The sequence below is a fragment of the Spizellomyces punctatus genome, assembly GCF_000182565.1.
Source record: "Spizellomyces punctatus DAOM BR117 chromosome Unknown supercont1.3, whole genome shotgun sequence".
Classification (NCBI taxonomy): Eukaryota; Fungi; Chytridiomycota; class Chytridiomycetes; order Spizellomycetales; family Spizellomycetaceae; genus Spizellomyces; species Spizellomyces punctatus.
This window is the reverse complement of record NW_015971539.1, coordinates 215,469-233,760: the sequence shown is the minus strand read 5'-3', so window position 1 is coordinate 233,760 and position 18,292 is coordinate 215,469. Positions and strand designations below refer to the sequence as shown.

The 18,292-nt window shown below is 45.7% G+C and overlaps 6 protein-coding genes across 8 annotated transcripts; 2 read left to right on the top strand and 4 right to left on the bottom strand.

Moving 5' to 3' along the window:
* Nucleotides 1-1,032: 1,032 nt before the first annotated feature.
* SPPG_01768 lies at nt 1,033-4,598 on the bottom strand. Of its 2 annotated transcripts, none has more exons than XM_016750083.1 (17): nt 4,499-4,598; nt 4,231-4,437; nt 4,147-4,173; nt 4,061-4,082; nt 3,787-3,998; nt 3,594-3,720; nt 3,376-3,530; nt 3,258-3,318; nt 3,099-3,193; nt 2,762-3,039; nt 2,539-2,697; nt 2,407-2,478; nt 2,180-2,347; nt 1,894-2,110; nt 1,701-1,823; nt 1,394-1,641; nt 1,033-1,328 (listed from the first exon to the last, which is right to left on the bottom strand). In XM_016750083.1, exons 3-17 carry the CDS (start codon nt 4,163-4,165, stop codon nt 1,185-1,187), a joined length of 2,100 nt encoding a protein of 699 aa, XP_016610723.1. In that variant the 5' UTR covers nt 4,166-4,173; nt 4,231-4,437; nt 4,499-4,598; the 3' UTR covers nt 1,033-1,184. The 2 variants fall into 2 exon arrangements, with proteins under 2 accessions (XP_016610723.1, XP_016610724.1); XM_016750084.1 differs by having other exon boundaries at nt 4,272-4,437.
* A 111-nt stretch (nt 4,599-4,709) lies between these two features.
* Nucleotides 4,710-6,402, top strand: SPPG_01767 (the record flags this gene model as incomplete). 2 transcript variants are annotated; one of them, XM_016750082.1, is made up of 7 exons in its annotated part: nt 4,710-4,794; nt 4,857-4,933; nt 5,008-5,132; nt 5,207-5,647; nt 5,711-5,811; nt 5,874-5,944; nt 6,011-6,402. In XM_016750082.1, 7 exons carry the CDS (start codon nt 4,750-4,752, stop codon nt 6,234-6,236), a joined length of 1,086 nt encoding a protein of 361 aa, XP_016610722.1. The 2 variants fall into 2 exon arrangements, with proteins under 2 accessions (XP_016610722.1, XP_016610721.1); XM_016750081.1 differs by lacking the exons at nt 4,710-4,794; nt 4,857-4,933 and having other exon boundaries at nt 5,055-5,136; nt 6,011-6,236.
* Nucleotides 6,255-8,973, bottom strand: SPPG_01766 (H(+)-transporting V1 sector ATPase subunit H). Its single transcript, XM_016750080.1, has 13 exons — nt 8,482-8,973; nt 8,286-8,372; nt 8,114-8,216; nt 7,958-8,039; nt 7,836-7,901; nt 7,593-7,766; nt 7,426-7,536; nt 7,263-7,350; nt 7,028-7,191; nt 6,843-6,968; nt 6,675-6,776; nt 6,518-6,610; nt 6,255-6,462 (listed from the first exon to the last, which is right to left on the bottom strand). The coding sequence occupies exons 1-13, from the start codon at nt 8,602-8,604 to the stop codon at nt 6,432-6,434; spliced, it is 1,350 nt and encodes a 449-aa protein (XP_016610720.1). The 5' UTR covers nt 8,605-8,973; the 3' UTR covers nt 6,255-6,431.
* A 73-nt stretch (nt 8,974-9,046) lies between these two features.
* SPPG_01765 (uncharacterized protein) lies at nt 9,047-12,160 on the bottom strand (the record flags this gene model as incomplete). The annotated part of the gene is made up of 20 exons (XM_016750079.1): nt 9,047-9,134; nt 9,195-9,341; nt 9,403-9,440; nt 9,518-9,706; nt 9,768-9,852; nt 9,909-9,952; nt 10,017-10,130; nt 10,194-10,305; nt 10,365-10,480; nt 10,545-10,601; nt 10,661-10,720; nt 10,779-10,868; nt 11,067-11,131; nt 11,187-11,290; nt 11,350-11,355; nt 11,443-11,452; nt 11,521-11,539; nt 11,620-11,704; nt 11,770-11,842; nt 12,022-12,160. 20 exons carry the CDS (start codon nt 12,158-12,160, stop codon nt 9,047-9,049), a joined length of 1,641 nt encoding a protein of 546 aa, XP_016610719.1.
* A 101-nt stretch (nt 12,161-12,261) lies between these two features.
* SPPG_01764 (uncharacterized protein) lies at nt 12,262-16,010 on the top strand. Its single transcript, XM_016750078.1, has 21 exons — nt 12,262-12,392; nt 12,453-12,622; nt 12,683-12,776; nt 12,838-12,967; nt 13,023-13,133; nt 13,193-13,289; nt 13,351-13,415; nt 13,473-13,688; nt 13,746-13,891; nt 13,950-14,085; nt 14,156-14,281; nt 14,345-14,452; nt 14,506-14,564; nt 14,617-14,694; nt 14,757-14,829; nt 14,892-15,089; nt 15,154-15,196; nt 15,252-15,418; nt 15,479-15,520; nt 15,621-15,635; nt 15,694-16,010. The coding sequence occupies exons 1-21, from the start codon at nt 12,268-12,270 to the stop codon at nt 15,805-15,807; spliced, it is 2,313 nt and encodes a 770-aa protein (XP_016610718.1). The 5' UTR covers nt 12,262-12,267; the 3' UTR covers nt 15,808-16,010.
* Nucleotides 15,887-18,164, bottom strand: SPPG_01763 (aspartate-tRNA ligase). The gene has a single exon (XM_016750077.1). It carries the CDS (start codon nt 18,065-18,067, stop codon nt 16,016-16,018), a length of 2,052 nt encoding a protein of 683 aa, XP_016610717.1. The 5' UTR covers nt 18,068-18,164; the 3' UTR covers nt 15,887-16,015.
* Between the last annotated feature and the right edge of the window lie 128 nt (nt 18,165-18,292).

The window sequence follows — 18,292 nt, the reverse complement described above, 5'->3', positions numbered from 1 at the left end:
CCTGAGCCAATTATCCAGCAAGGAGAAGAGTTTTGGGAAGTTGAGAAGATTCTTGACCACAAGATCAGAAGGAAGAAGAATCTCTACCTCATCAAGTGGAAAGGCTATCCCTCCTCTCAGAACACCTGGGAACCAGAAGAAAACCTCCTACCCCATGGCAGAGAAATCTTGAAGGAGTTCCTAGCCCAGAAGGGAGCTTAATCTTAAAGTGGGGGAGTGTGACAGAATTCTTCTGTCAGTGCTATGGTTATACTGGTTAGATGTGGTTCCAAACTAGTGGTCACATGACTTTGCTGATGGTGTCAGCATTCATTTGACCAGAATTAGATAAATAAGCAGATTTAGCCATTTCTGGCTAAATTAGATGAGTATCCTGACACACTGGCATCTGCCCCTTTCAATCAAGTGGCACAGTGTATTTAGGATGACTTGTCTCACTTGTGACTGGCTATAAATGGTGCAATAGGCTGACAAATAGTTTAGGATGACATGTACAAGATCTGATTGGTTGCAAATGGTGCAATAGGCTGACAAATAGTTTAGGATGATGTGGGTGAGATCTGATTGGGTAGTTAGGATATAGCATTTGTCAGCCCCTTTGTCTATAAAAAGAGGACCTCTCTGAGACCCCTCAAAAGAATAACAAGTAGTAACCAAGTCTTCCCTAGTTTTCTGTTGTCTTCTTGTCCCTGCTAGCCTGTTACAATGTATCTGTTAGTCCCAAAGTTTTATAGCTAAGAAAGTTCCAAGCTCCTTTCTATGTATTACTACTGTATATTATATAATATTTCTAGAGTAAAGGAGTATTCCAGATAAATTCTTTCCACAGTATCCCTATTATGCAAATTTTCCAAATATACCTGATGAAGGATAATTTTCTAGTATTTATTTCAGCTAGCCAAAAGAGTAATTAAGCTCTTATTGTACACTATTAATTTTGCTTTGCTTGGAAAAAATGGTTGGCCAACTGTAGGTTGATAGCCTTCCAGATACTAAAAAGGAGGAGATTTGCAAAATCAAATACTGGGTGCATATAATGGGTTCAGGTGGCTCCATATTATAATGATGAAAATTTTGAATAATTATCACTTATCACTTATTTTTTGACCAGGGGCACAATTCCAATACTGGTTAATTTTGACCAATTCCCCAGCTCAGAATGTGAGTTCCATAGTAGGAGGTGATTAATGCCTCTTACTTCGTGGGCCTTTGTGATATCGTCTTTCGGTGTTCTTACGGGCATTATAGAATGGCAGCGAATCCGGATCTTCCTGGGACATGCGCTCCATTTGCAATCTGTCGAATTTCTCACCGATATCCATCAAGTCCTAAAGATGACATATTAGCCCTGCATCGAACAACCACGGAAATCACAAGGTTTTAAAGCACTCACCTCGACCTGACCATCTGAACCGTCCTCGGGTAATTGCCCTCCATACTGTATCTCATACCATTGCTCAAATTCAGCCATGAGCTTCTGCCGACATTGATCAACAAGACGCGAGCAATACTCAATGTCCGCTCTAACTGTACGAAGTGCTTCATACTGCTCTCGATAGTGTTGTTTGAGCTGCTTCAGACTGTTCAAAAGGATATACTCTTCTTCGTCAATGACAACCTCATCATCTCGCTGTATCTCCACTAGTCGAGACAAATCAGTATCGTCATCATATGCTGTTCAATTTGACATGGAGTTTTACCTCCGCATGTTCTATCATGTCGCTTACAGTCAATTTTTATCTTTAAGTCATCAATATGTCTCTTGGTATCATTGACCGATGCCGCCAGGTCCTTGGCATGTTTCTTCTTATCGCGCAATATGACTGTGACCCATCCAATCAGTGCCCACCTACTACAAGCTGAAGCACAGGGCGCTCCTCTGCAATTTCTTACACTTGTTTTCGTTAAGAATGCGATTAATATCTGCCCCTTTTCCACGCTTGAAGGATTCGAACTCATCAGCTCTACTCGGAGGTGGGGCGAGCGACCGGTTGTTTTTGTTTGGATGATGGGCATTCGGCAGTGGTGGAAGCCCACTTGACTCTGCAGGGGATGAAATCTCCGTCACCTTCGTGGGCGGAGATGGTATCCGATCTCTCTCCATGGGAATCTTCAAGTAACCCAGTTTATATTGAATGTCAGCAACGGTCCCATGCCTACAAGGAAGGTGCAAACCAACCTCGTGTTTTCCGTCTTCTTCTTCAACTTCCGTGTGAGCTGGAGCACCCATTTGTGCAGATAAGCCAAGTCCTGGGATCCTACTATTTTTACGTCGCCTATCCTTAGGACCCCGCGTACCACCAGCTGCCATCGCAATGCCTCCCGTTTGCCGACCACCTGAAGGTGCCTGCAGACAAAACTATTATTTTCCCGTAGTACTCAGTTCATCAGCTTGTTCAGTCGTACCAGACCAAGTCCAAATCCTGTTCCTTCCAATTCCCCTACGCCGTCATCCTTTTCATCTAAGGGACGGGTATTCTGAAAATGGAGCCTTAGCAAACTTTTGCATGTGCACAATCGATGACCAAATTAGCCAACCATATTGATATTCTCTGTAGCATCATCTTTCGCCATAGTGGGGTGAGTTCCGATTGCATTCCTGTGAATTCGTTGCCAATCCTCATTTTCCTGTTCTTGGGTCTTGTACAACATGCGAAACTGGTGGAATATCTCCCTGATTTGTCGCAGGCTTACTATCTATAGATTCCCACCTGTTGGTCTCTTAGTGAATCGACAAATCTTCTAATGCGGCTATACGTACCTCTATTTCGTCTTCCTCGTTCTCGAGAAAAGCTTTAACCTGTCTTTGAAGCTCCAGCCGCTGGGGTTCGCTGAATGGTTCATGTTGGACGTGGCTGCGATTGCTAAGTGTGTCATGCATGGATAACTCCTGCTTAAGCTCTTTGATTTCCCGCTCGTATTTCTTTATCAGCGCTATCGGATCATATTGCACATTCAGTTCGGGCGTGTTCGTTACGCACATCATCCTCGTGGCAAAACGAAGGGTTGATATGGTTTCCTCGATATAATCCGCCTCACCTGTAAAAGTCTAACCATTAATTCAAAAAATATGGGCTGGACCGGATATTAGCACTCACACCGTATATTCGATATCATTAAAGTATTGCAGTTCCCTCCGAGAGCATCCCGCAGCACGTTCGTTAGCTTTGACTGACGATAAGGTATGTGTCCTCTATGTGATGGACCGATAGTTTGTAAGACTTCACCGAAGAGGCCAGAAAATAATGAAAGCCTGCCTTCTCTTGTCTGCCAGCGCAACAATAACTTGTTCAAGGAAAGTGAGGGACTTGTTGATATCTGAAAGGTGAGGTTTAGACTACGATGAGACGGAAGGTACCAGCATTGTTTACGTACACATAGCTTCTCGAAGAGAGACGCCTGTTGTATGTGTTTTTGATAATCGCTCAGACCCGGCGAGATCGACCAGGTTCAATTTACTAAATAAGACTTTCTCAGAGGATTCGATTCTTGAACGCGACTCGAGGTAGATAGTGAAGACGCAATGTGATCTACCCATGCCTTTTCAGCAAAACACGCTAAAGTATGAATCCATCTCTGGCGCAGCTGCTAACCTTGAAGAGTTTCGGTTTAGCTGATGCTCTGCAATAGATCTCGTTGTTTCACCCTCAAAGAGGTAGCTGAGCGCTTCTTCCTCGCTAGTCGCAATCTTCATTGTTAACCCTTTCACCTGAGCTGTCCCTGATAAGAAAGAGAGTGGTTAGTGACACATCATTTGAATTGCACCTGTCTTCCCATCAGATTTACCGGTTCTATCTTCGACTACATTCAAGTTGCTGTCCAGTCTCAATGCATCAGGAAGATTTCCTAGCAAATCCACCATCTGTTCATTATATATCTCGATATAGCTTACACGAACAACGTAAGAGAGCTGAGGACGCTCGCCAATCTCCCGGAAGACATGTGAAATTGTCCGCGGTATAAGGCCCCTGTGCTTGTAATTTTCTGTAGCACCGGTCCTATAAAATATCATGCTGGTCAGCAAAGCATAAAGGCGGTGCTAACAATTGATACTACCAACATTGTAAATGTTTTTCCAGCTCCTGAGGTAGCATAATAGAATTCATCGGTAAAATGATAACGAATTGATATGAGGAGGACACTTACCTGTTTGGCCGTACGCCATGATTGTGCCTTCAGCAGCATGTCATTAATAAGTTGAAGAAAGAAAGAGTTTGAAAAACAGCGCACCTCAATATTGCATGCCTGGTAAGGTTTCCAGCTTTACATACCATTGTAACCCTCCAACACTCCCTTCAACAAAGAACTTGCACATTCCTCATATACGGTTTCTTGTGACACATTATGCAAAATACTGTCGAAGCGAAAGTCCCAGTTTTCTTGCTGATTGTTGATAAAGCCACCTTCTACGTTTTTCGGAATGTGTATATGCACCCCCTAATATTAAGTAGGAATGAACTGTAGCGACGGGTGTTCAAAACGCAGATATTCGAAGTACCTTTCGGTCGCCAGTGAATTTGATCATATCCTGTGCATAATCGGACGTCGGTCTCGTCCGAATTACTACTTTTACATGCTTCGATTTGGACATGTTGCCGGCAATTGTCTGTATGCAACAGAAGCGGAACTACTCTCGTCAGAACATATGTGGAACTGCTTATCTCATCACGCTAGCGACGTTACACAACTTCATATCTGAAAGTTAATTAACTTTGGTTTGTTGCGCGATTGGGACTTCACTGCAACGGCATGACAGTACGGGCACTGGAGTTTTTTTCTGGCATCGGAGGCATGGTAAAACTATGCAATGTACTCCGTTCACCTAGTGTCATCTACTAAAATCCTCCACCTGCTAGCATTATGGCCTGAAATGGTCTGGAGTTGACGGGACAGTGGTCGCTTCCTTCGATCTCAACCCGGTTGCAAATCAATGGTAGTGTTTAATGGACCAGCCTACTTTTGGCAATACAAACTCTCTGCTGAGATTTGCTGACAAATATCGTGGAGTTACACCTTCAACTGGGGTGTGAATCCCATCCAAGTAGGAATTCACCATGTGTCGGCCCAGACAGTTGAGTCATTCGATGCGAACTGTTGGCTTCTTAGTCCTCCTTGTCAACCTTATACGCGGAGTAGGTATGCCGGACTATTCATCCGTTTTTCGTGGCACTAACTGGGTTCGATCTAATAATTCATCGTGTCGCAGCCGGTAAACAACTTGATGACCAAGATGCCAGAGCGGAGGGGCTTCTCCATCTTATCGAATTGCTAGCAATATTGAAGGAACCCCCTTTTTACATCTTCTTGGAGAATGTGGTAAACTTCGAAAAATCCCGTAGTCGAGACTTGCTTGTGTCGCAACTTGTCCGCTTGGGTTACGAATACTCCGAGTGGCTGTTATCTCCTTTGCAGTTCGGAATACCAAATGATCGCATGAGATACTATTTGACGGCGCGCAGAACAGGTACCACGAAGGAGGTAGAGTCGCCGCCGGTCCTCAACCTCCGCACGACTTGGCCGTATGAGAACTATCAAGGACCACAGCCGCTAGCCGATTTCTTGGAGGATGACCCAACTGGTAATATAGCGGACATATATGCGGTTCCCGAGCCTTTTGTGCGACGAAGAAGAGCTTTCAGCGAAGCAGGTATGTCCTAATGGTGTGTCCCATATGGGAATTGAAGACGACTGAATTGCCTTACGCACATAGCCATTGTCACACCATTCAGTACGCGATCGTCCTGTTTCACGAAAGCATATGGTCATCATGGTCTAGGAGCAGGATCCTTCTTACAAACGAAGGGCTTCGATGTGAGCTCAATGGAAAAGTCTTTTCAACCGGGGCCCTTCCATACTAACCCTCCATGTTATAGGGCGCCAAGTATCTCGATGATCCCTCGACAGCGGTTGAGAAATTGGGATTACGCTTTTTTACCCCGACAGAGTGCGTTTGTGTTATCCGGTAAGATGGTATCACCAATGCTAATTAGCATCCATGCTCCTTCGCTAGAATCGCCCGACTACATGCATTTCCAATCGACGACCAAGCACCGAAACCCTCAAATTCATATGCAAGCGACGTGACGTCACAAAGGCAGCATAGCTTCGCTTTCCCACCAGACCTCAGCACTATCCAACGCTGGCGGGTGCTTGGAAATAGCATGAATTGTAAGGTAGTGGGTGAGCTGATGCGCTGGGCGCTCTTTGGAAATGGTGAACCTGATAGGTGCGTGTAAATCAACACCTTCATCAGGTTCCGTTCAGTTTGGTAGCCCAATTCATTATTAATTATAGGATAGCTGAGGCCTTAGTTATGCAGCTATAACGACTAATGCCCTACTACCCGTCTGTCATCCCCGGTTTCAGCGTTCTGATGACTGAAATAAAGAATTACATAGCTTCAAATGTGTTACCAATTCGGACTTTTCTCTTCAAGAATTGTAGGCATGAGTCATCAACTTCCTAAAGACGAAGTCAACATCCTAATCTGAGGCCCCTGGATGCTAGAGACACTTACTGCACCGCAGTGAGGGCCTGATATCGCACGTCAGGATCTGCATGTGTCATCAACTGCATCACTTGTGTCTTAGCACCTATCTCATCGAGAGCCCTATAGTCAAACCCATGATCATAAGCTATCCAACGCATGCAATCGGAGAAACACATCCGCTTGCCTCTTTCCGTTTGCACAGTACTTCACGTACTGCCCAATGTCATGTGCAGCGACGGCAAGGACAAGTGGCGACTGAGATGTCGCAATGATTCGAGAGAGCATCCTTGAAAGTGAAAAAAATTTCATAGTCAACGCGTTGCTTAATTTCACGTGGGACCTTATTTCTCACCTCAATAGTTCGTGATCTCTGTCATTCAGCTTACTGGCGTTCTGCTTCCAGAACTGTTCTGACAAATGAGGCGGGGACCACTCCAACTTTCCAGACTTGACTTCGGACTCGTACTCATCCCATGTACTACGACATGGAATAGAGTGTTAATGTTTTTACATTACCTTACCCCTCTGCGACCATACCTCAAATTCGCAACGCTCTTTGCAAGCTCCTCTTTTAAGTACTCCAGATCCTCCGTAATATCTGTGTCTGACCATTTTCTTCCCGCCAGTGTTTCGCAAACATTCAGGAGTTTATTGCCTATCATCGCAGCCATATTTTCTTGTGGTGCCTTACTCAACATGTTCTGTGAGGTAACATGAATGTAAGCTTCATTTCCATCAAATGTGGTCCGTGGCATTCGCATCCGTGTCTCACCCGCAAGGTTGCGACCACCACACGTGTAACCTTCTCCTTGATAGCTGCTTTCGCAATTTCGATGAAGACCGGTACCACGTCAAACTTCCTGCCGGACGGGTTTCACACCATCTCTTAGCCAAATGCTTGTTTCAGTTTCATGCATCAAAATCGACGAGACTACCTTTGCAGGTCAGCAGCGATCTCCCTGATAAGGGTCAACAGCCACAAAGTATAAATAACTTGATATTGCATTTGGGCATTAGATGATCCCTTCTTTAAGATGCCTACAAGGCTGGAGAAGATGTAAGCTATCCGCATCCGAAATTGTTGCGTCTACCAGATTCAAACCTCTGGACAGCATTCGGCGTTTGATAAAATGGTAGTCTGTATTCGGGTACTGACAATAGACTCTGAAGGAGCTGTACGGCAATATCAACAATATTTGCATTCGCATTCTGCAGCTGCTCGGCAATCCACACGAATAGCTCTGTGGCATCCACTTTGGTCGCAGCATCTGAATGTCTGAAGTCGCCAAGCTTGACTGAGCTACATACAGTAGAACGACACGCATATGATTCTTCGGCCACTCACATGAGCAAGTATGTGATAATCTTTGCGGACTTCAGCTGAATATACTCATCGTCTTTTTTCAGCAATCTGTGGAAAGATTTATCATGACTGGACCATTAACGACCTTGGGTATATTGCCTTACTTGAAAAAGGGTCTATAAGGTAATGAAATGTCTCCTTTCTGTTCTGCAAGTCTGTAGAATATATTAACTCGTCCCTCGCTCTCTGAACAGAGTAAACAGCTTAGCGCACCAAGAAGTCCGTAAGAATTTTCCTTTTTAGAGTTTTCGGACACTAACCAGCCAAAACGTCATCGATAAGAACCAAGCTATTCTGGATGGTATCAGCTCGGCTGAGTTTTTGAAGAAGGTTCAGGAACAAGTCAATGTAACTGTCCCCCGCCTAACATTTGGTTAGGGGATAAAGCTAGTATAACGAGCGTTCCGAGCACCATTATATGATATTGTTCACCTCGTTTAACGCAGCGGTGGGTGACTTTTCGAATTGACGTATTTGCGAAAGCTCTTCCTCCGTGATAAGACTTGCTCGTTGATATCCCTGTACAACGGCGTCATTGTGATGAGCTTGACGCTTTTCTCATACTTTGGCACACCCAACAGTTCTCTCCGTAACATGAATATTAAACCTTCTGAAAGAAACAGCGTACCTCCCATGGAATGGTTCTCGAGCGAATAGCAACGGTCTGGTCTTCCAGATACTTGTTGTGAGATGCCACGATTGGGGCGTCGATGGACACGTCACTCGTCTCTTCCACCGTCGGCGTGGTCATGCTTTTCGTGTCAACCGGTGCTGATGCTGCCCCTTTAGATTACTCTAGTGCCGCAGGTAAGGACCGTCACGCGTTCACGATTTGAGGGAACTCTTGCAGATATCTGCCAACCCAAGCGTTACCGGCAGGCTAAGCGTTTCATTAAGATGACGCGGTAGATGCCGTTGTAATAACGGTTGATTGTACCAACCACCTAGTAATATCTATACTCTATCTATACTCTGAGCATGGTTGTCCAAAGGACCGCTGTTATTATGTTTCCGCAACACTATGCTTTAATTTTTAAGTTGAACAGTAACCCACTGTGGGGTGTAGTCAGTCAGCAGAGTTCTCATATACGCCTCACATTTCTCTTCCCTGCAGACAGCAACACACGTTTTGATGTTTATATTAATTTACTTCAGTAATATACAAAAGCTATACACATTAGTCTTGTACACATTCATCGGTTAATCGGTCGCATGTCATGTTCCTCCTCTATGTCCTCTGCATTAAAAAGAGCCTCTTCATCGCCGCCCTCCACTTCACGCCTATACAGACAATTATCAGTGTGGTTAAATAGCAGTCAACAACACCTGACTGTAACTTGCCAAGAGCTACTCTGTCCGGCCGCACTTCTTCTGGTATCCATACCAACTTTCTGCATTGCAGACTTCACGAACGGTAGTCGATCACGTAACCGGTAAGCACCGTACGCCATGGTTCCTAATAGCATTAGCACCAATAGCACTCCGCCGCTTTCCAGGAATGGGTTTTAGCGTTGACATGACAGCTGCCTTCCGAAAGGAAAAGACTTACGCATAATAATGTTGTCGCACCGTCTCCGAAAATCCTGGCTATTTGACAGATAGAGTGTTTCAGATGTGGATGGAATAACCCTAAAATATAATAGGTCGCTCCTCTCAACACATACCTTTGTTAGAACAGATTTAATGGTACTATTGGCCCTAATTGCGCCATTAAACATCGCCAGTGCTTCTTTGGGCTTATCAATGGGCACCATGTGACTGGCATCATAGAAAACGACAAAGGAAAGATTCCCTGCCGTTTGATAGAAACCCGCTAGTTGGTCATCCACATACCAATCCATTTTAGGAGTATCCTGCAGGGAGAAATGGCATTCAGAGCGTTTCTTTAACCTGATATTACGTCCTGCGACCTACTTCAAAGCCCTTCCCACCGTTCCACTCTAGCTCCGAAATCATATCTCGAGTGCCGAACCAATTACAAATGAGATCTTGATCGCCGCTGCAAGCACAACAACTTCAGTTTCTCCTCCGTGGTCCTCCACATCCTGATCCTACCTGAATAGGGTCACTTCGATCTGCGACAATAAATCCGGTAATAGCTGGCCGAAGGAAAACAATTAATACTGAAAGACGGAACCACTCAAATCGGAAGCCGGACAGTACCTTATATGATGGAGCACTTCTGTCCGCGGCTAATGCATTCATAACAGACGAGTCGCATTCTTGCCATGCCTTATGTGCAGCAGTGGCGTGTAACGCTGCCACGACATCGCTCCTCTATAATGGTACTGCCTTGTCAGCAATAGTTAGGACTATGGGTTACTCGTGCGATGAGCGTACATGTAAATACTGGGTAACAGCCGATAGGCCGTCGGGCCAAGCCATTCCACAATATTGATTAGGACCAGTGTCCCTCAGTCGGATATCGTACATATTAATGCAGTACTGGTTCCTGGAACTCAAGTATCAGCAATCCAAGTGGACAATTATAGCGATCGCAAGCGAGCATACCCAGTTTCTGATTGACGAAGTATCTGATTCACTATTTTCTCACACTCATCATTTTTCGCCACCTCGTCCTTCTGTAAAGACGGACTGCAAGAATTCCAGTTGCGTATCGCGATTTCCTGTAATGTTCATAAGCGAGGAACGTCCCGACTGTCATGATCCGAAGAGTGACCAATTTCATACCAGATACTCCCCGCTAAGGAGTCCGTGGTGTTGAGCGTATTGAATGTACGCTGGATACTAGCGTGCAAGGGTAAAGTAAGTATGATGTTAACCTAATGAACCTGAAGGGTCTCTACCTGCCGCAGTGGATCCATCCATCCATTTCCGATCGTAATACCTCGTAGGTGCAAAGGGGGCTAATTCGAACATTAGGTAAGACTGTATCCAAGAATAATGATAATTGCTCGTACCGACCTTCTGAGTGCTAGCCCTGTTTCTCATCAGTATCTCAGACGCGATATACGGTATGTACATTCCAGCATAGCTTTCCCCAGTTATGTAAATCTGCGGCACACACATTAGACGTGCTTTCCCATTCCCAAACTCTTGACGAAAATCGTCACCAGTCCCACCTCGCTCCGCCAAAATTCCGGAAACGCCGTCAGGAAATTATTTAGAAAAGTCAGAAATTGACTAGCAAAGTTTATGAATGGCCAGGAAGGAATCCAAAGAATAACGGTGTGCAGCTGTTGGTTTACTCACTTGCGCCTGACTTGTTGCGTAAGTCCCATTGGTGTAAGCTAAGCCAGTTCCGGCAGGTTGATCAACTGGACCGATAGATGAGCAATTGGGTATCATTGCGGAACATGGTGTTGAAAGTACCATAGAGAATATTTGCGTTATGACTCCAACTGTAAGGATTCACAACAACTTTTCCTTCGGGGGTCACCCGAAATGGTCCGTTTTCCAGGAACATTCCGTCCATGCTAATCAGAGAATGAAATGTCACCATGCTGCCATAACTGCGAATGACGTGGTCGTCTACCTCGAGCTGAAAACGAGAAAAAGAGTGACATAGCAAAGGCACGTTAATACCGGGAGGTTCTGTCCTCTCGCGTTCATGGAGTAGGAAACCTACCATCCAGGCCCTACAAATAGTTATCATTATAAAAACCATCAACGATGGGGGATTCAGAACCGACGAATTGCCCCATACCTCCATTTAGCCAGATAACCTGAGGACAAGAAAGGCATTATTTTAGACAAGAGACTACCAGGGATAGCATACATCAGAGACAGATCATTCTATACATACGAGCTTATCCTTTGGCAGGTTATTGCGTGCCTGAACCAGCCAAAAGAATAGCTGCCAGTTCCCTGCATCATCTACAGGCATGTGTCTGGTAACGTTCGATGAGCATGAAGTGATGCCTGACGAGAGCATCTCCATCGTTGCATCACCTACCCTGCGTGCATTTTGAATGTTTCTGTTACATCAGGTTGCAAGTCAGGCAAGTCTTGAACATAATAATCGGCAGCTATGAAAAGAAGGTAGCACATTCAATTCCTCGTCCTCATGGCATTTCGGTGTTTTATAGGTAGACGACGCCAAAAACTTCTGAACAGAAAATGCACTTCTATAACGCAAAACTCCTGCAGTTCTTCCAAAGGCGGCCATCACCTGTGCAGCATCCGTCTACAGACACCTAAGACATACCACAAAATTTCGCAGCTGCCGTCAACGTGGCAGACTGCAAGAGAACGAATGCAGTTATATATATCCATATAAGACATACTGATCGTCGACTCATTGCTGCGGGTTCGGTGGTAAGGAAGGAAGCCCAAGCGCGTTTCATAGTTGGCACAGCGGCTGCGCCCCACGGTTATGAATTCGTGGCGCAGACCGTGCTTACGTTCACAAATGGGTTTGCATGCCCTCCGTGCAATCCTACCATCTTCGACTATGGGCATTTCAACTAAGGTTTTTCTCCAGCTGGAGAGATATCAGAACTCGTCTCCAGCACTCCAATGCGTGGCTGACGGACGGCGACTTTATGTTCGCCCTTTAGCGGCAAAAGGCTCAAAGAGGTGAATAGAAATCTCGTGGAAAGAGGCGGAAGTATCTCCAAATCGCTGACGCAGACTAAGATCTTTCGATTTTGACGGGATAGTCGAATCTGAAAATGATTCGAATGACATGCTGTTCGATATTGTGATGAAGCCTCTAGTCAGGAAATTTCTCGACGGCTTCAATGTCTCATTGTTGACAACCTGTGTTAGCGGCAGCGGAAAGCGGCTATTGTCCGATGGTTCAAATGGTGTTTATAGTGCCTCTGGACGAACTCATTATAGGATAACTGGCTTATATAGAATTGTAGACAGCGCAGGAATCCTTTCAATGCTTGTTCACAGTATTTCTTCCGTGCCACAAACTGACGAAGGTGACAGGGAAAATCAATCGGTCAAATTAAAATATCCTTTGCGCGATTTTGCTAGCAACCTTGCCACTGTTTATTCCATAACAAGCGCATACGCTCTACGAGATAGCAGGTGAAAGTGTCCGTGATTTGCTTCAGCCTGAACGGAACGAGGGTCTGGCACCGGACAATGTCGCCTTGATTCGAGTGGATGATCCATGGACGTGCGTTGGGCTTATCAAGAAGGCATGACATTTGATCCTGAATCTAACTGCAAAGAAAGCTAAAATGCTTTACATAGGCCCTAGCAAGCAGCTTTAGGCAAGAGGTCAATGCCGTGGAACAAACGTCAATCCTGGTCTGCCAGTTTCAACTTCAGTGCAAACAAAGAAATGGCAGTATTGACACTGAGGTTTGTGCAGCCACGCGATTTTTTTAAACGATATTGTCGATGATGAGCCTCTTCAAAAGATCCGTTCTGGTACCATACACTCCAAATTTACAGTTGTTGAACTATGCGGTGTAGAAAATCTTCTAGAGGATCCTGCAAAACTCAGAATAAAATATGGTCGGTTATCCTTCTCGATGCGAGTTTGTCAGTAAGTGGACTAATATATCAGCGGCTTAAGGTCCCTTCATAAGCCAGCCAATCATCTCCACCTGGAATGCTCTGAAAGCGTGCAGCTATAACAAGGTCTGTACAGTATTGCGCGAGAGTAAATATTTGAAGACCTAACCGGTATCATATTAGCGGGACCGTTGCGACTTCGAACAGTCCATAGCCACGCAGCTTCTGTATGATGAGATCGGAGGAAACTGCATCTCGTCCTTCTTACTCGCGTTGAATCCAGATCATGACGTGAACCTAAATTTGGCAATCTTGGAGATGAGTGGAATGCTCAGAAACATTGTGACCTATCCTGTTCGCAATGACGAAAACCTACGTGCTAATTACCTCAGGATCTGGGTATGGACCTTAAGCGAATGAGTTGCAAGCAGTTGTTCTTAGGATGGATGCCTTCAGAATCAAGCGCGACGATCGCTTTACTTGACGTCTGAGGACCGCGAGACTGCTGGGAATACAGATCCTAGGAAATTGGTGCTAGATAACAGTGCTCTGAGACATGATGTCGGCACTCTTCAAGAAAGGCTCGACATGACAAATAAGCGGTAGGTTCCAATATACGACACGCGGATGATATAAGGCCGGCTGCTGAGTTGGTTCAAGATTGAGGGACCTAGCCGCACTGAGAGATGATCTTCAGACTAGCTTGACAAAGAGTGAACAGGGGCGCCTGAGTTTGAAAAAGGAAAGGCAGGATATTGACGATCATTGCAGCAAAATGTTGGAGGAAATTGAATCGGTAATCCTCGCACTTAGACACTATGATTAAGCTGATAACCAAATGGTTTTGCCTTATATTACACGATTAGCTTCGACATGCCAATGAACAGATGCAGCAGGAAAATGAAAAACTGAAAGATAGCCTGGAAGCCGCAGCACAAAGCAAATTGCTGTTGGAGAACTCTCTAAATAAGCTGCAATTTGATAGACAGCAGGTACAAACATCTGGTCGCCGCTCCACATCTTGCAATTTATTCCTTACTGTCCTCTTCCGGAAGGCCATCACGCTGCAAAGCTCCCTCCAGGGTGCAGCAGAAGTAAACGAGACTTTGTGTCGGGAGGTTACTGATTTAAGTCTCGAAGTGGTTAGCTTAAAAAACGAAAACGTAAGTCATTTTAAAAGCATATATCAGCTCGTACCTTAACACTCTGCATACAGGCATCGCTCCAGAGGACGAGTAAAGAGCATATAGCTGAAACTCAAAAGCTCAAGAAGCAGTAGGTAGCTTTAACGTCACCAGCTTCTTCTCCGCTGACCAACACGGTCTAGCAATGATTTTCTCCAAACTCTCTACGAGAAAGAACAGCGTGACCGACAGGAAACCGACGGGCAAGCTAGAAAGCTGCGGTACCGTGCAACATCTTTCCATTGTACGAGCACAAAACTGATCGCATCTTTCTCACATACAGGGACCAATATAATGAGACGAGGGACTTGTTGAGCAAAATGAGATCGCAACTAGGATGCACACCAAAGTCGCTGGTCAGTGGTGCCGATCTGAACTCGTCATCCGAATGTGAGAGTCATGTGTTTCCTCCACAAAGGCAGCCGCTGTCACAACCAAAGCGGACCAGGGAAACGCTACCGGAACTCTTCTGGATACATATGCCAGTCAAATTGGAAATCTCCAGGCGGAAATGCTGGCATTTGAAAGAAAAGTGAAGTACGTGGGGGAACAAAATGCGTTCGCTTGGGTCCAGCTCGCCAAAAAGGATGAAATCATCGAAGACTTGAGAAACCAGGTGCGACCGAAATGCTCAGTAGAGATTTTCTTGATTCGCTTATTTATTGAAACATATGAAATAGCAACAAACTGTGATGAATGCATATCGTACCATTCTGGATGAACGTAATGCATCCGTGAGCATCGAACTATTGAGCCCAAAAGCTTACAACAATTTTAGTCAATCAGAGTCTCGTAGCTCTCTCGGACAACGATTCTGCTAGTCCCAGCTGGGTGACCTCTCTTAATGCTCTGGTAAAACGATTTCTCGATGAGATACTTCGCACCTACATAATCAGAGAAGAGCATTTGATGAAAGAGCTGCTTTTAGGTCGGGAGGAAATGAAGGTGCGTGTTTCTTTTTCAGCAGACGACACAACAATGCAATTAGTGACGGTCTCTCAACAGGTGCTCAAAGGTGCAAGTACAGTTACCAAGAATGGCTCACAGGTACCGTGCATGACGAAGCCCGCTTTTGGCAATATGTTCTAACAGTATTCTGCAATCGTTACCCATCCAATGATGTTTCACCGCTCGGTTTGACTCGAAGGATGTGGCCAGACAGGTGAGGATATATTGTTTCTACACCTGCTGAAGGGAATAACTTGACAGTCCCGCCACAGCTGCGCGGTTCGCTGTTCATGCTCGAGGATGAACGGTCTCGCCTTTTGACTCGATGCATTGTCGCTGAAGAACAACTGGCTGTGTACTCCAAAATTAGGGAAGCACCTGGGTAGTCCCTACGTCGAGATCACGAAGAAGGGGCAAAAGTTGTGCGTAAACAACACCCATTTTGCACTGGGAGGATTCCTTCATAGCTAAACAGTGAATGGTGAATGATTATTCCGCGTATTAAGCATGTCGCCCGCCACTGCTGTCCTTAGCTACCCCTATCTGTGCCATAAATATGAATAAATTATCTAGTCTATCTATCTACCCATGCTTTTAGCCATCCAGAACCTTCAAATGATATTCCTTTAGAGAATCAGCGGCCACTGATGAAGGGCTGTCCACAAACAAATCTCCTCCGGACAGTTTTGGGAATGCGATTACGTCTCTGATACTGGGTGCGTCACACACAATCGCCATTAACCTGTCAAACCCAAGCGCAATCCCGCCGTGCGGCGGACACCCGTAACGTAAAGCATCCAGTAAATGCCCAAAATCTTGTGCAATTTTGGAAGGAGGAATGCGAAGAACTTCAGAAAAGATATAATACTGGAGGCGAGGGTCATGAACACGAATGGAACCGCCGCCGATTTCTTGCCCATTGAGAACAAGATCATAATGTTGGCCACGCACCGCGGCTACATCATTCTGCAGCAGATGGAGATCAGATGACATGGGTGCAGTGAAGGGATGATGAGTAGACTCGTAGGCCGTACGTCCAGACGGAGTAGAAAGGGTTTCGGAGGGAGAAAACAACGGAAAAGAATGAACCCAGAGAAAGTTGAGCTTTCCAGCTAGCTCCAACTTTCCTAACGAAACCAGCGTTTTAGCAACATGCACACGGGCCCGCCCAACAATGGTGTGAGGGCCAAGATATCCGGCCCTCCGTCGATTCACCACGATGAGATCCCCAGGTTGCACACCCAAGGACTGATTGATGTTGGTCAACGCATCAGGTGGTGTACTGCCGACAATCTTGGACCGCATAAGCCAGTCCTTTTCACCTGTTTCCGATATACGAACGAAGGACAAATCGCGGGGATCAATAGTGCCCCCAAGAAGGGGGAATTTCTCTTTCTGAATCGCGTCCTTTAGGCGATCCGCTTGCTTGTTACTGATCATGCGTGCACCGTCTTTCACATTGAACGCTTCGACCATCATCCCCTGTTCTACATTCCCCAATAGAGGCGTCAAGTCGAGAATCTCCATATCATACCTAGTATCTGGTTTATCGGATCCATACTTCTTCATAGCCTCCTCGTATGACATCTTTTGCAAAGGTATGGTAACTTTATGATTCGCCACCTTTGCCCACAACTCGGAGACCAACCCTTCCATTAACTCCATGATATCCTCCATAGATACAAAGGACATCTCCAAATCGATTTGTGTGAATTCTGGCTGTCGATCTGCCCCCAACGCTTCATCACGAAAGCATCGAGCGATCTGATAGTATTTGTCTACTGCACCGGACATAAGCACTTGTTTGTACTGTTGTGGACTTTGAGGAAGTGCATAGAATTGTCCTTTATTTCTGGTCGGGACGAGAAACTCCCGAGCTCCTTCTGGTGTGCTTTTGAATAGATATGGAGTTTCCACTTCGACAAACCCTTGATTGTGGAGAAAATTCCGAACCACGTGCGCTGCTTTGGACCGCTTTCGAATATTCTCCTGTAAAGCTGGCCTACGCAGGTCGACATACCGATATCTTAGCCTAGTTTCCTCAGTGGGAGGCTTTGCGCGTGCAGAGGTAGAAAATGGAAGTGGGTCTGCTGGATTCAAAACTTGGAAGGACCTCAAGAGTACCTCCACCTCCCCAGTGGATTGATCAGAATTGACCGCATCCACCGGTCGTTTGCGTACCAGCCCAGTAGCGCATACTATTGTTTCTGGCGACAGAGACAAGAGCAATTCCCGTAAAGTCGTATCTGCTTGTGAGATTGCACCCGGCATCTCATGCACCAATTGTGCCACGCCAGATGCATCACGGATGGGCAGAAAGGCAATATCCGACCCAATCTTTCTGGGTGAAAGCGCCCATCCGCACAACACAACCTCCTTGCCCACATCGGACAAACGGATATCACCACACCGATGTGTCCGTCTATCACCAGCAACTGTGTGAAACCGGTCCGACCAGCAGTTCTGAGAGTTTGAGAGTGCAGTCGAAGTACTGGTGTGCGAACGTACGTGTGGTATATGGAGGTACACTGTTGGTTGCCGTCGTTGTGAAGCACATCGCCTTAGGGAAGGCTCTAAGGCTTCGGGAATCGTTCGCATTGGGAACAAGAAACGGGACGTCCCTGGACGGCCAACGTTCCGCAACATTCTCTTTTCTTTAGTACTTCGCTTTGGAATTCCAGTGAAAAATGGACGACCGTCTACTCCGCGAGGACATGGGCTCCAGCACCGTATCGTCGTGGCCAAAATTGAGTCATCACCAAAAAGGGCGAAAACCGCGCATACAACGCGTTGGTAGCTTCCAATGAAATGGCCGCCTCAAGCGTACTGTACATCCAAAGGCATCGACAACACGATCGCCACATTAGGTTT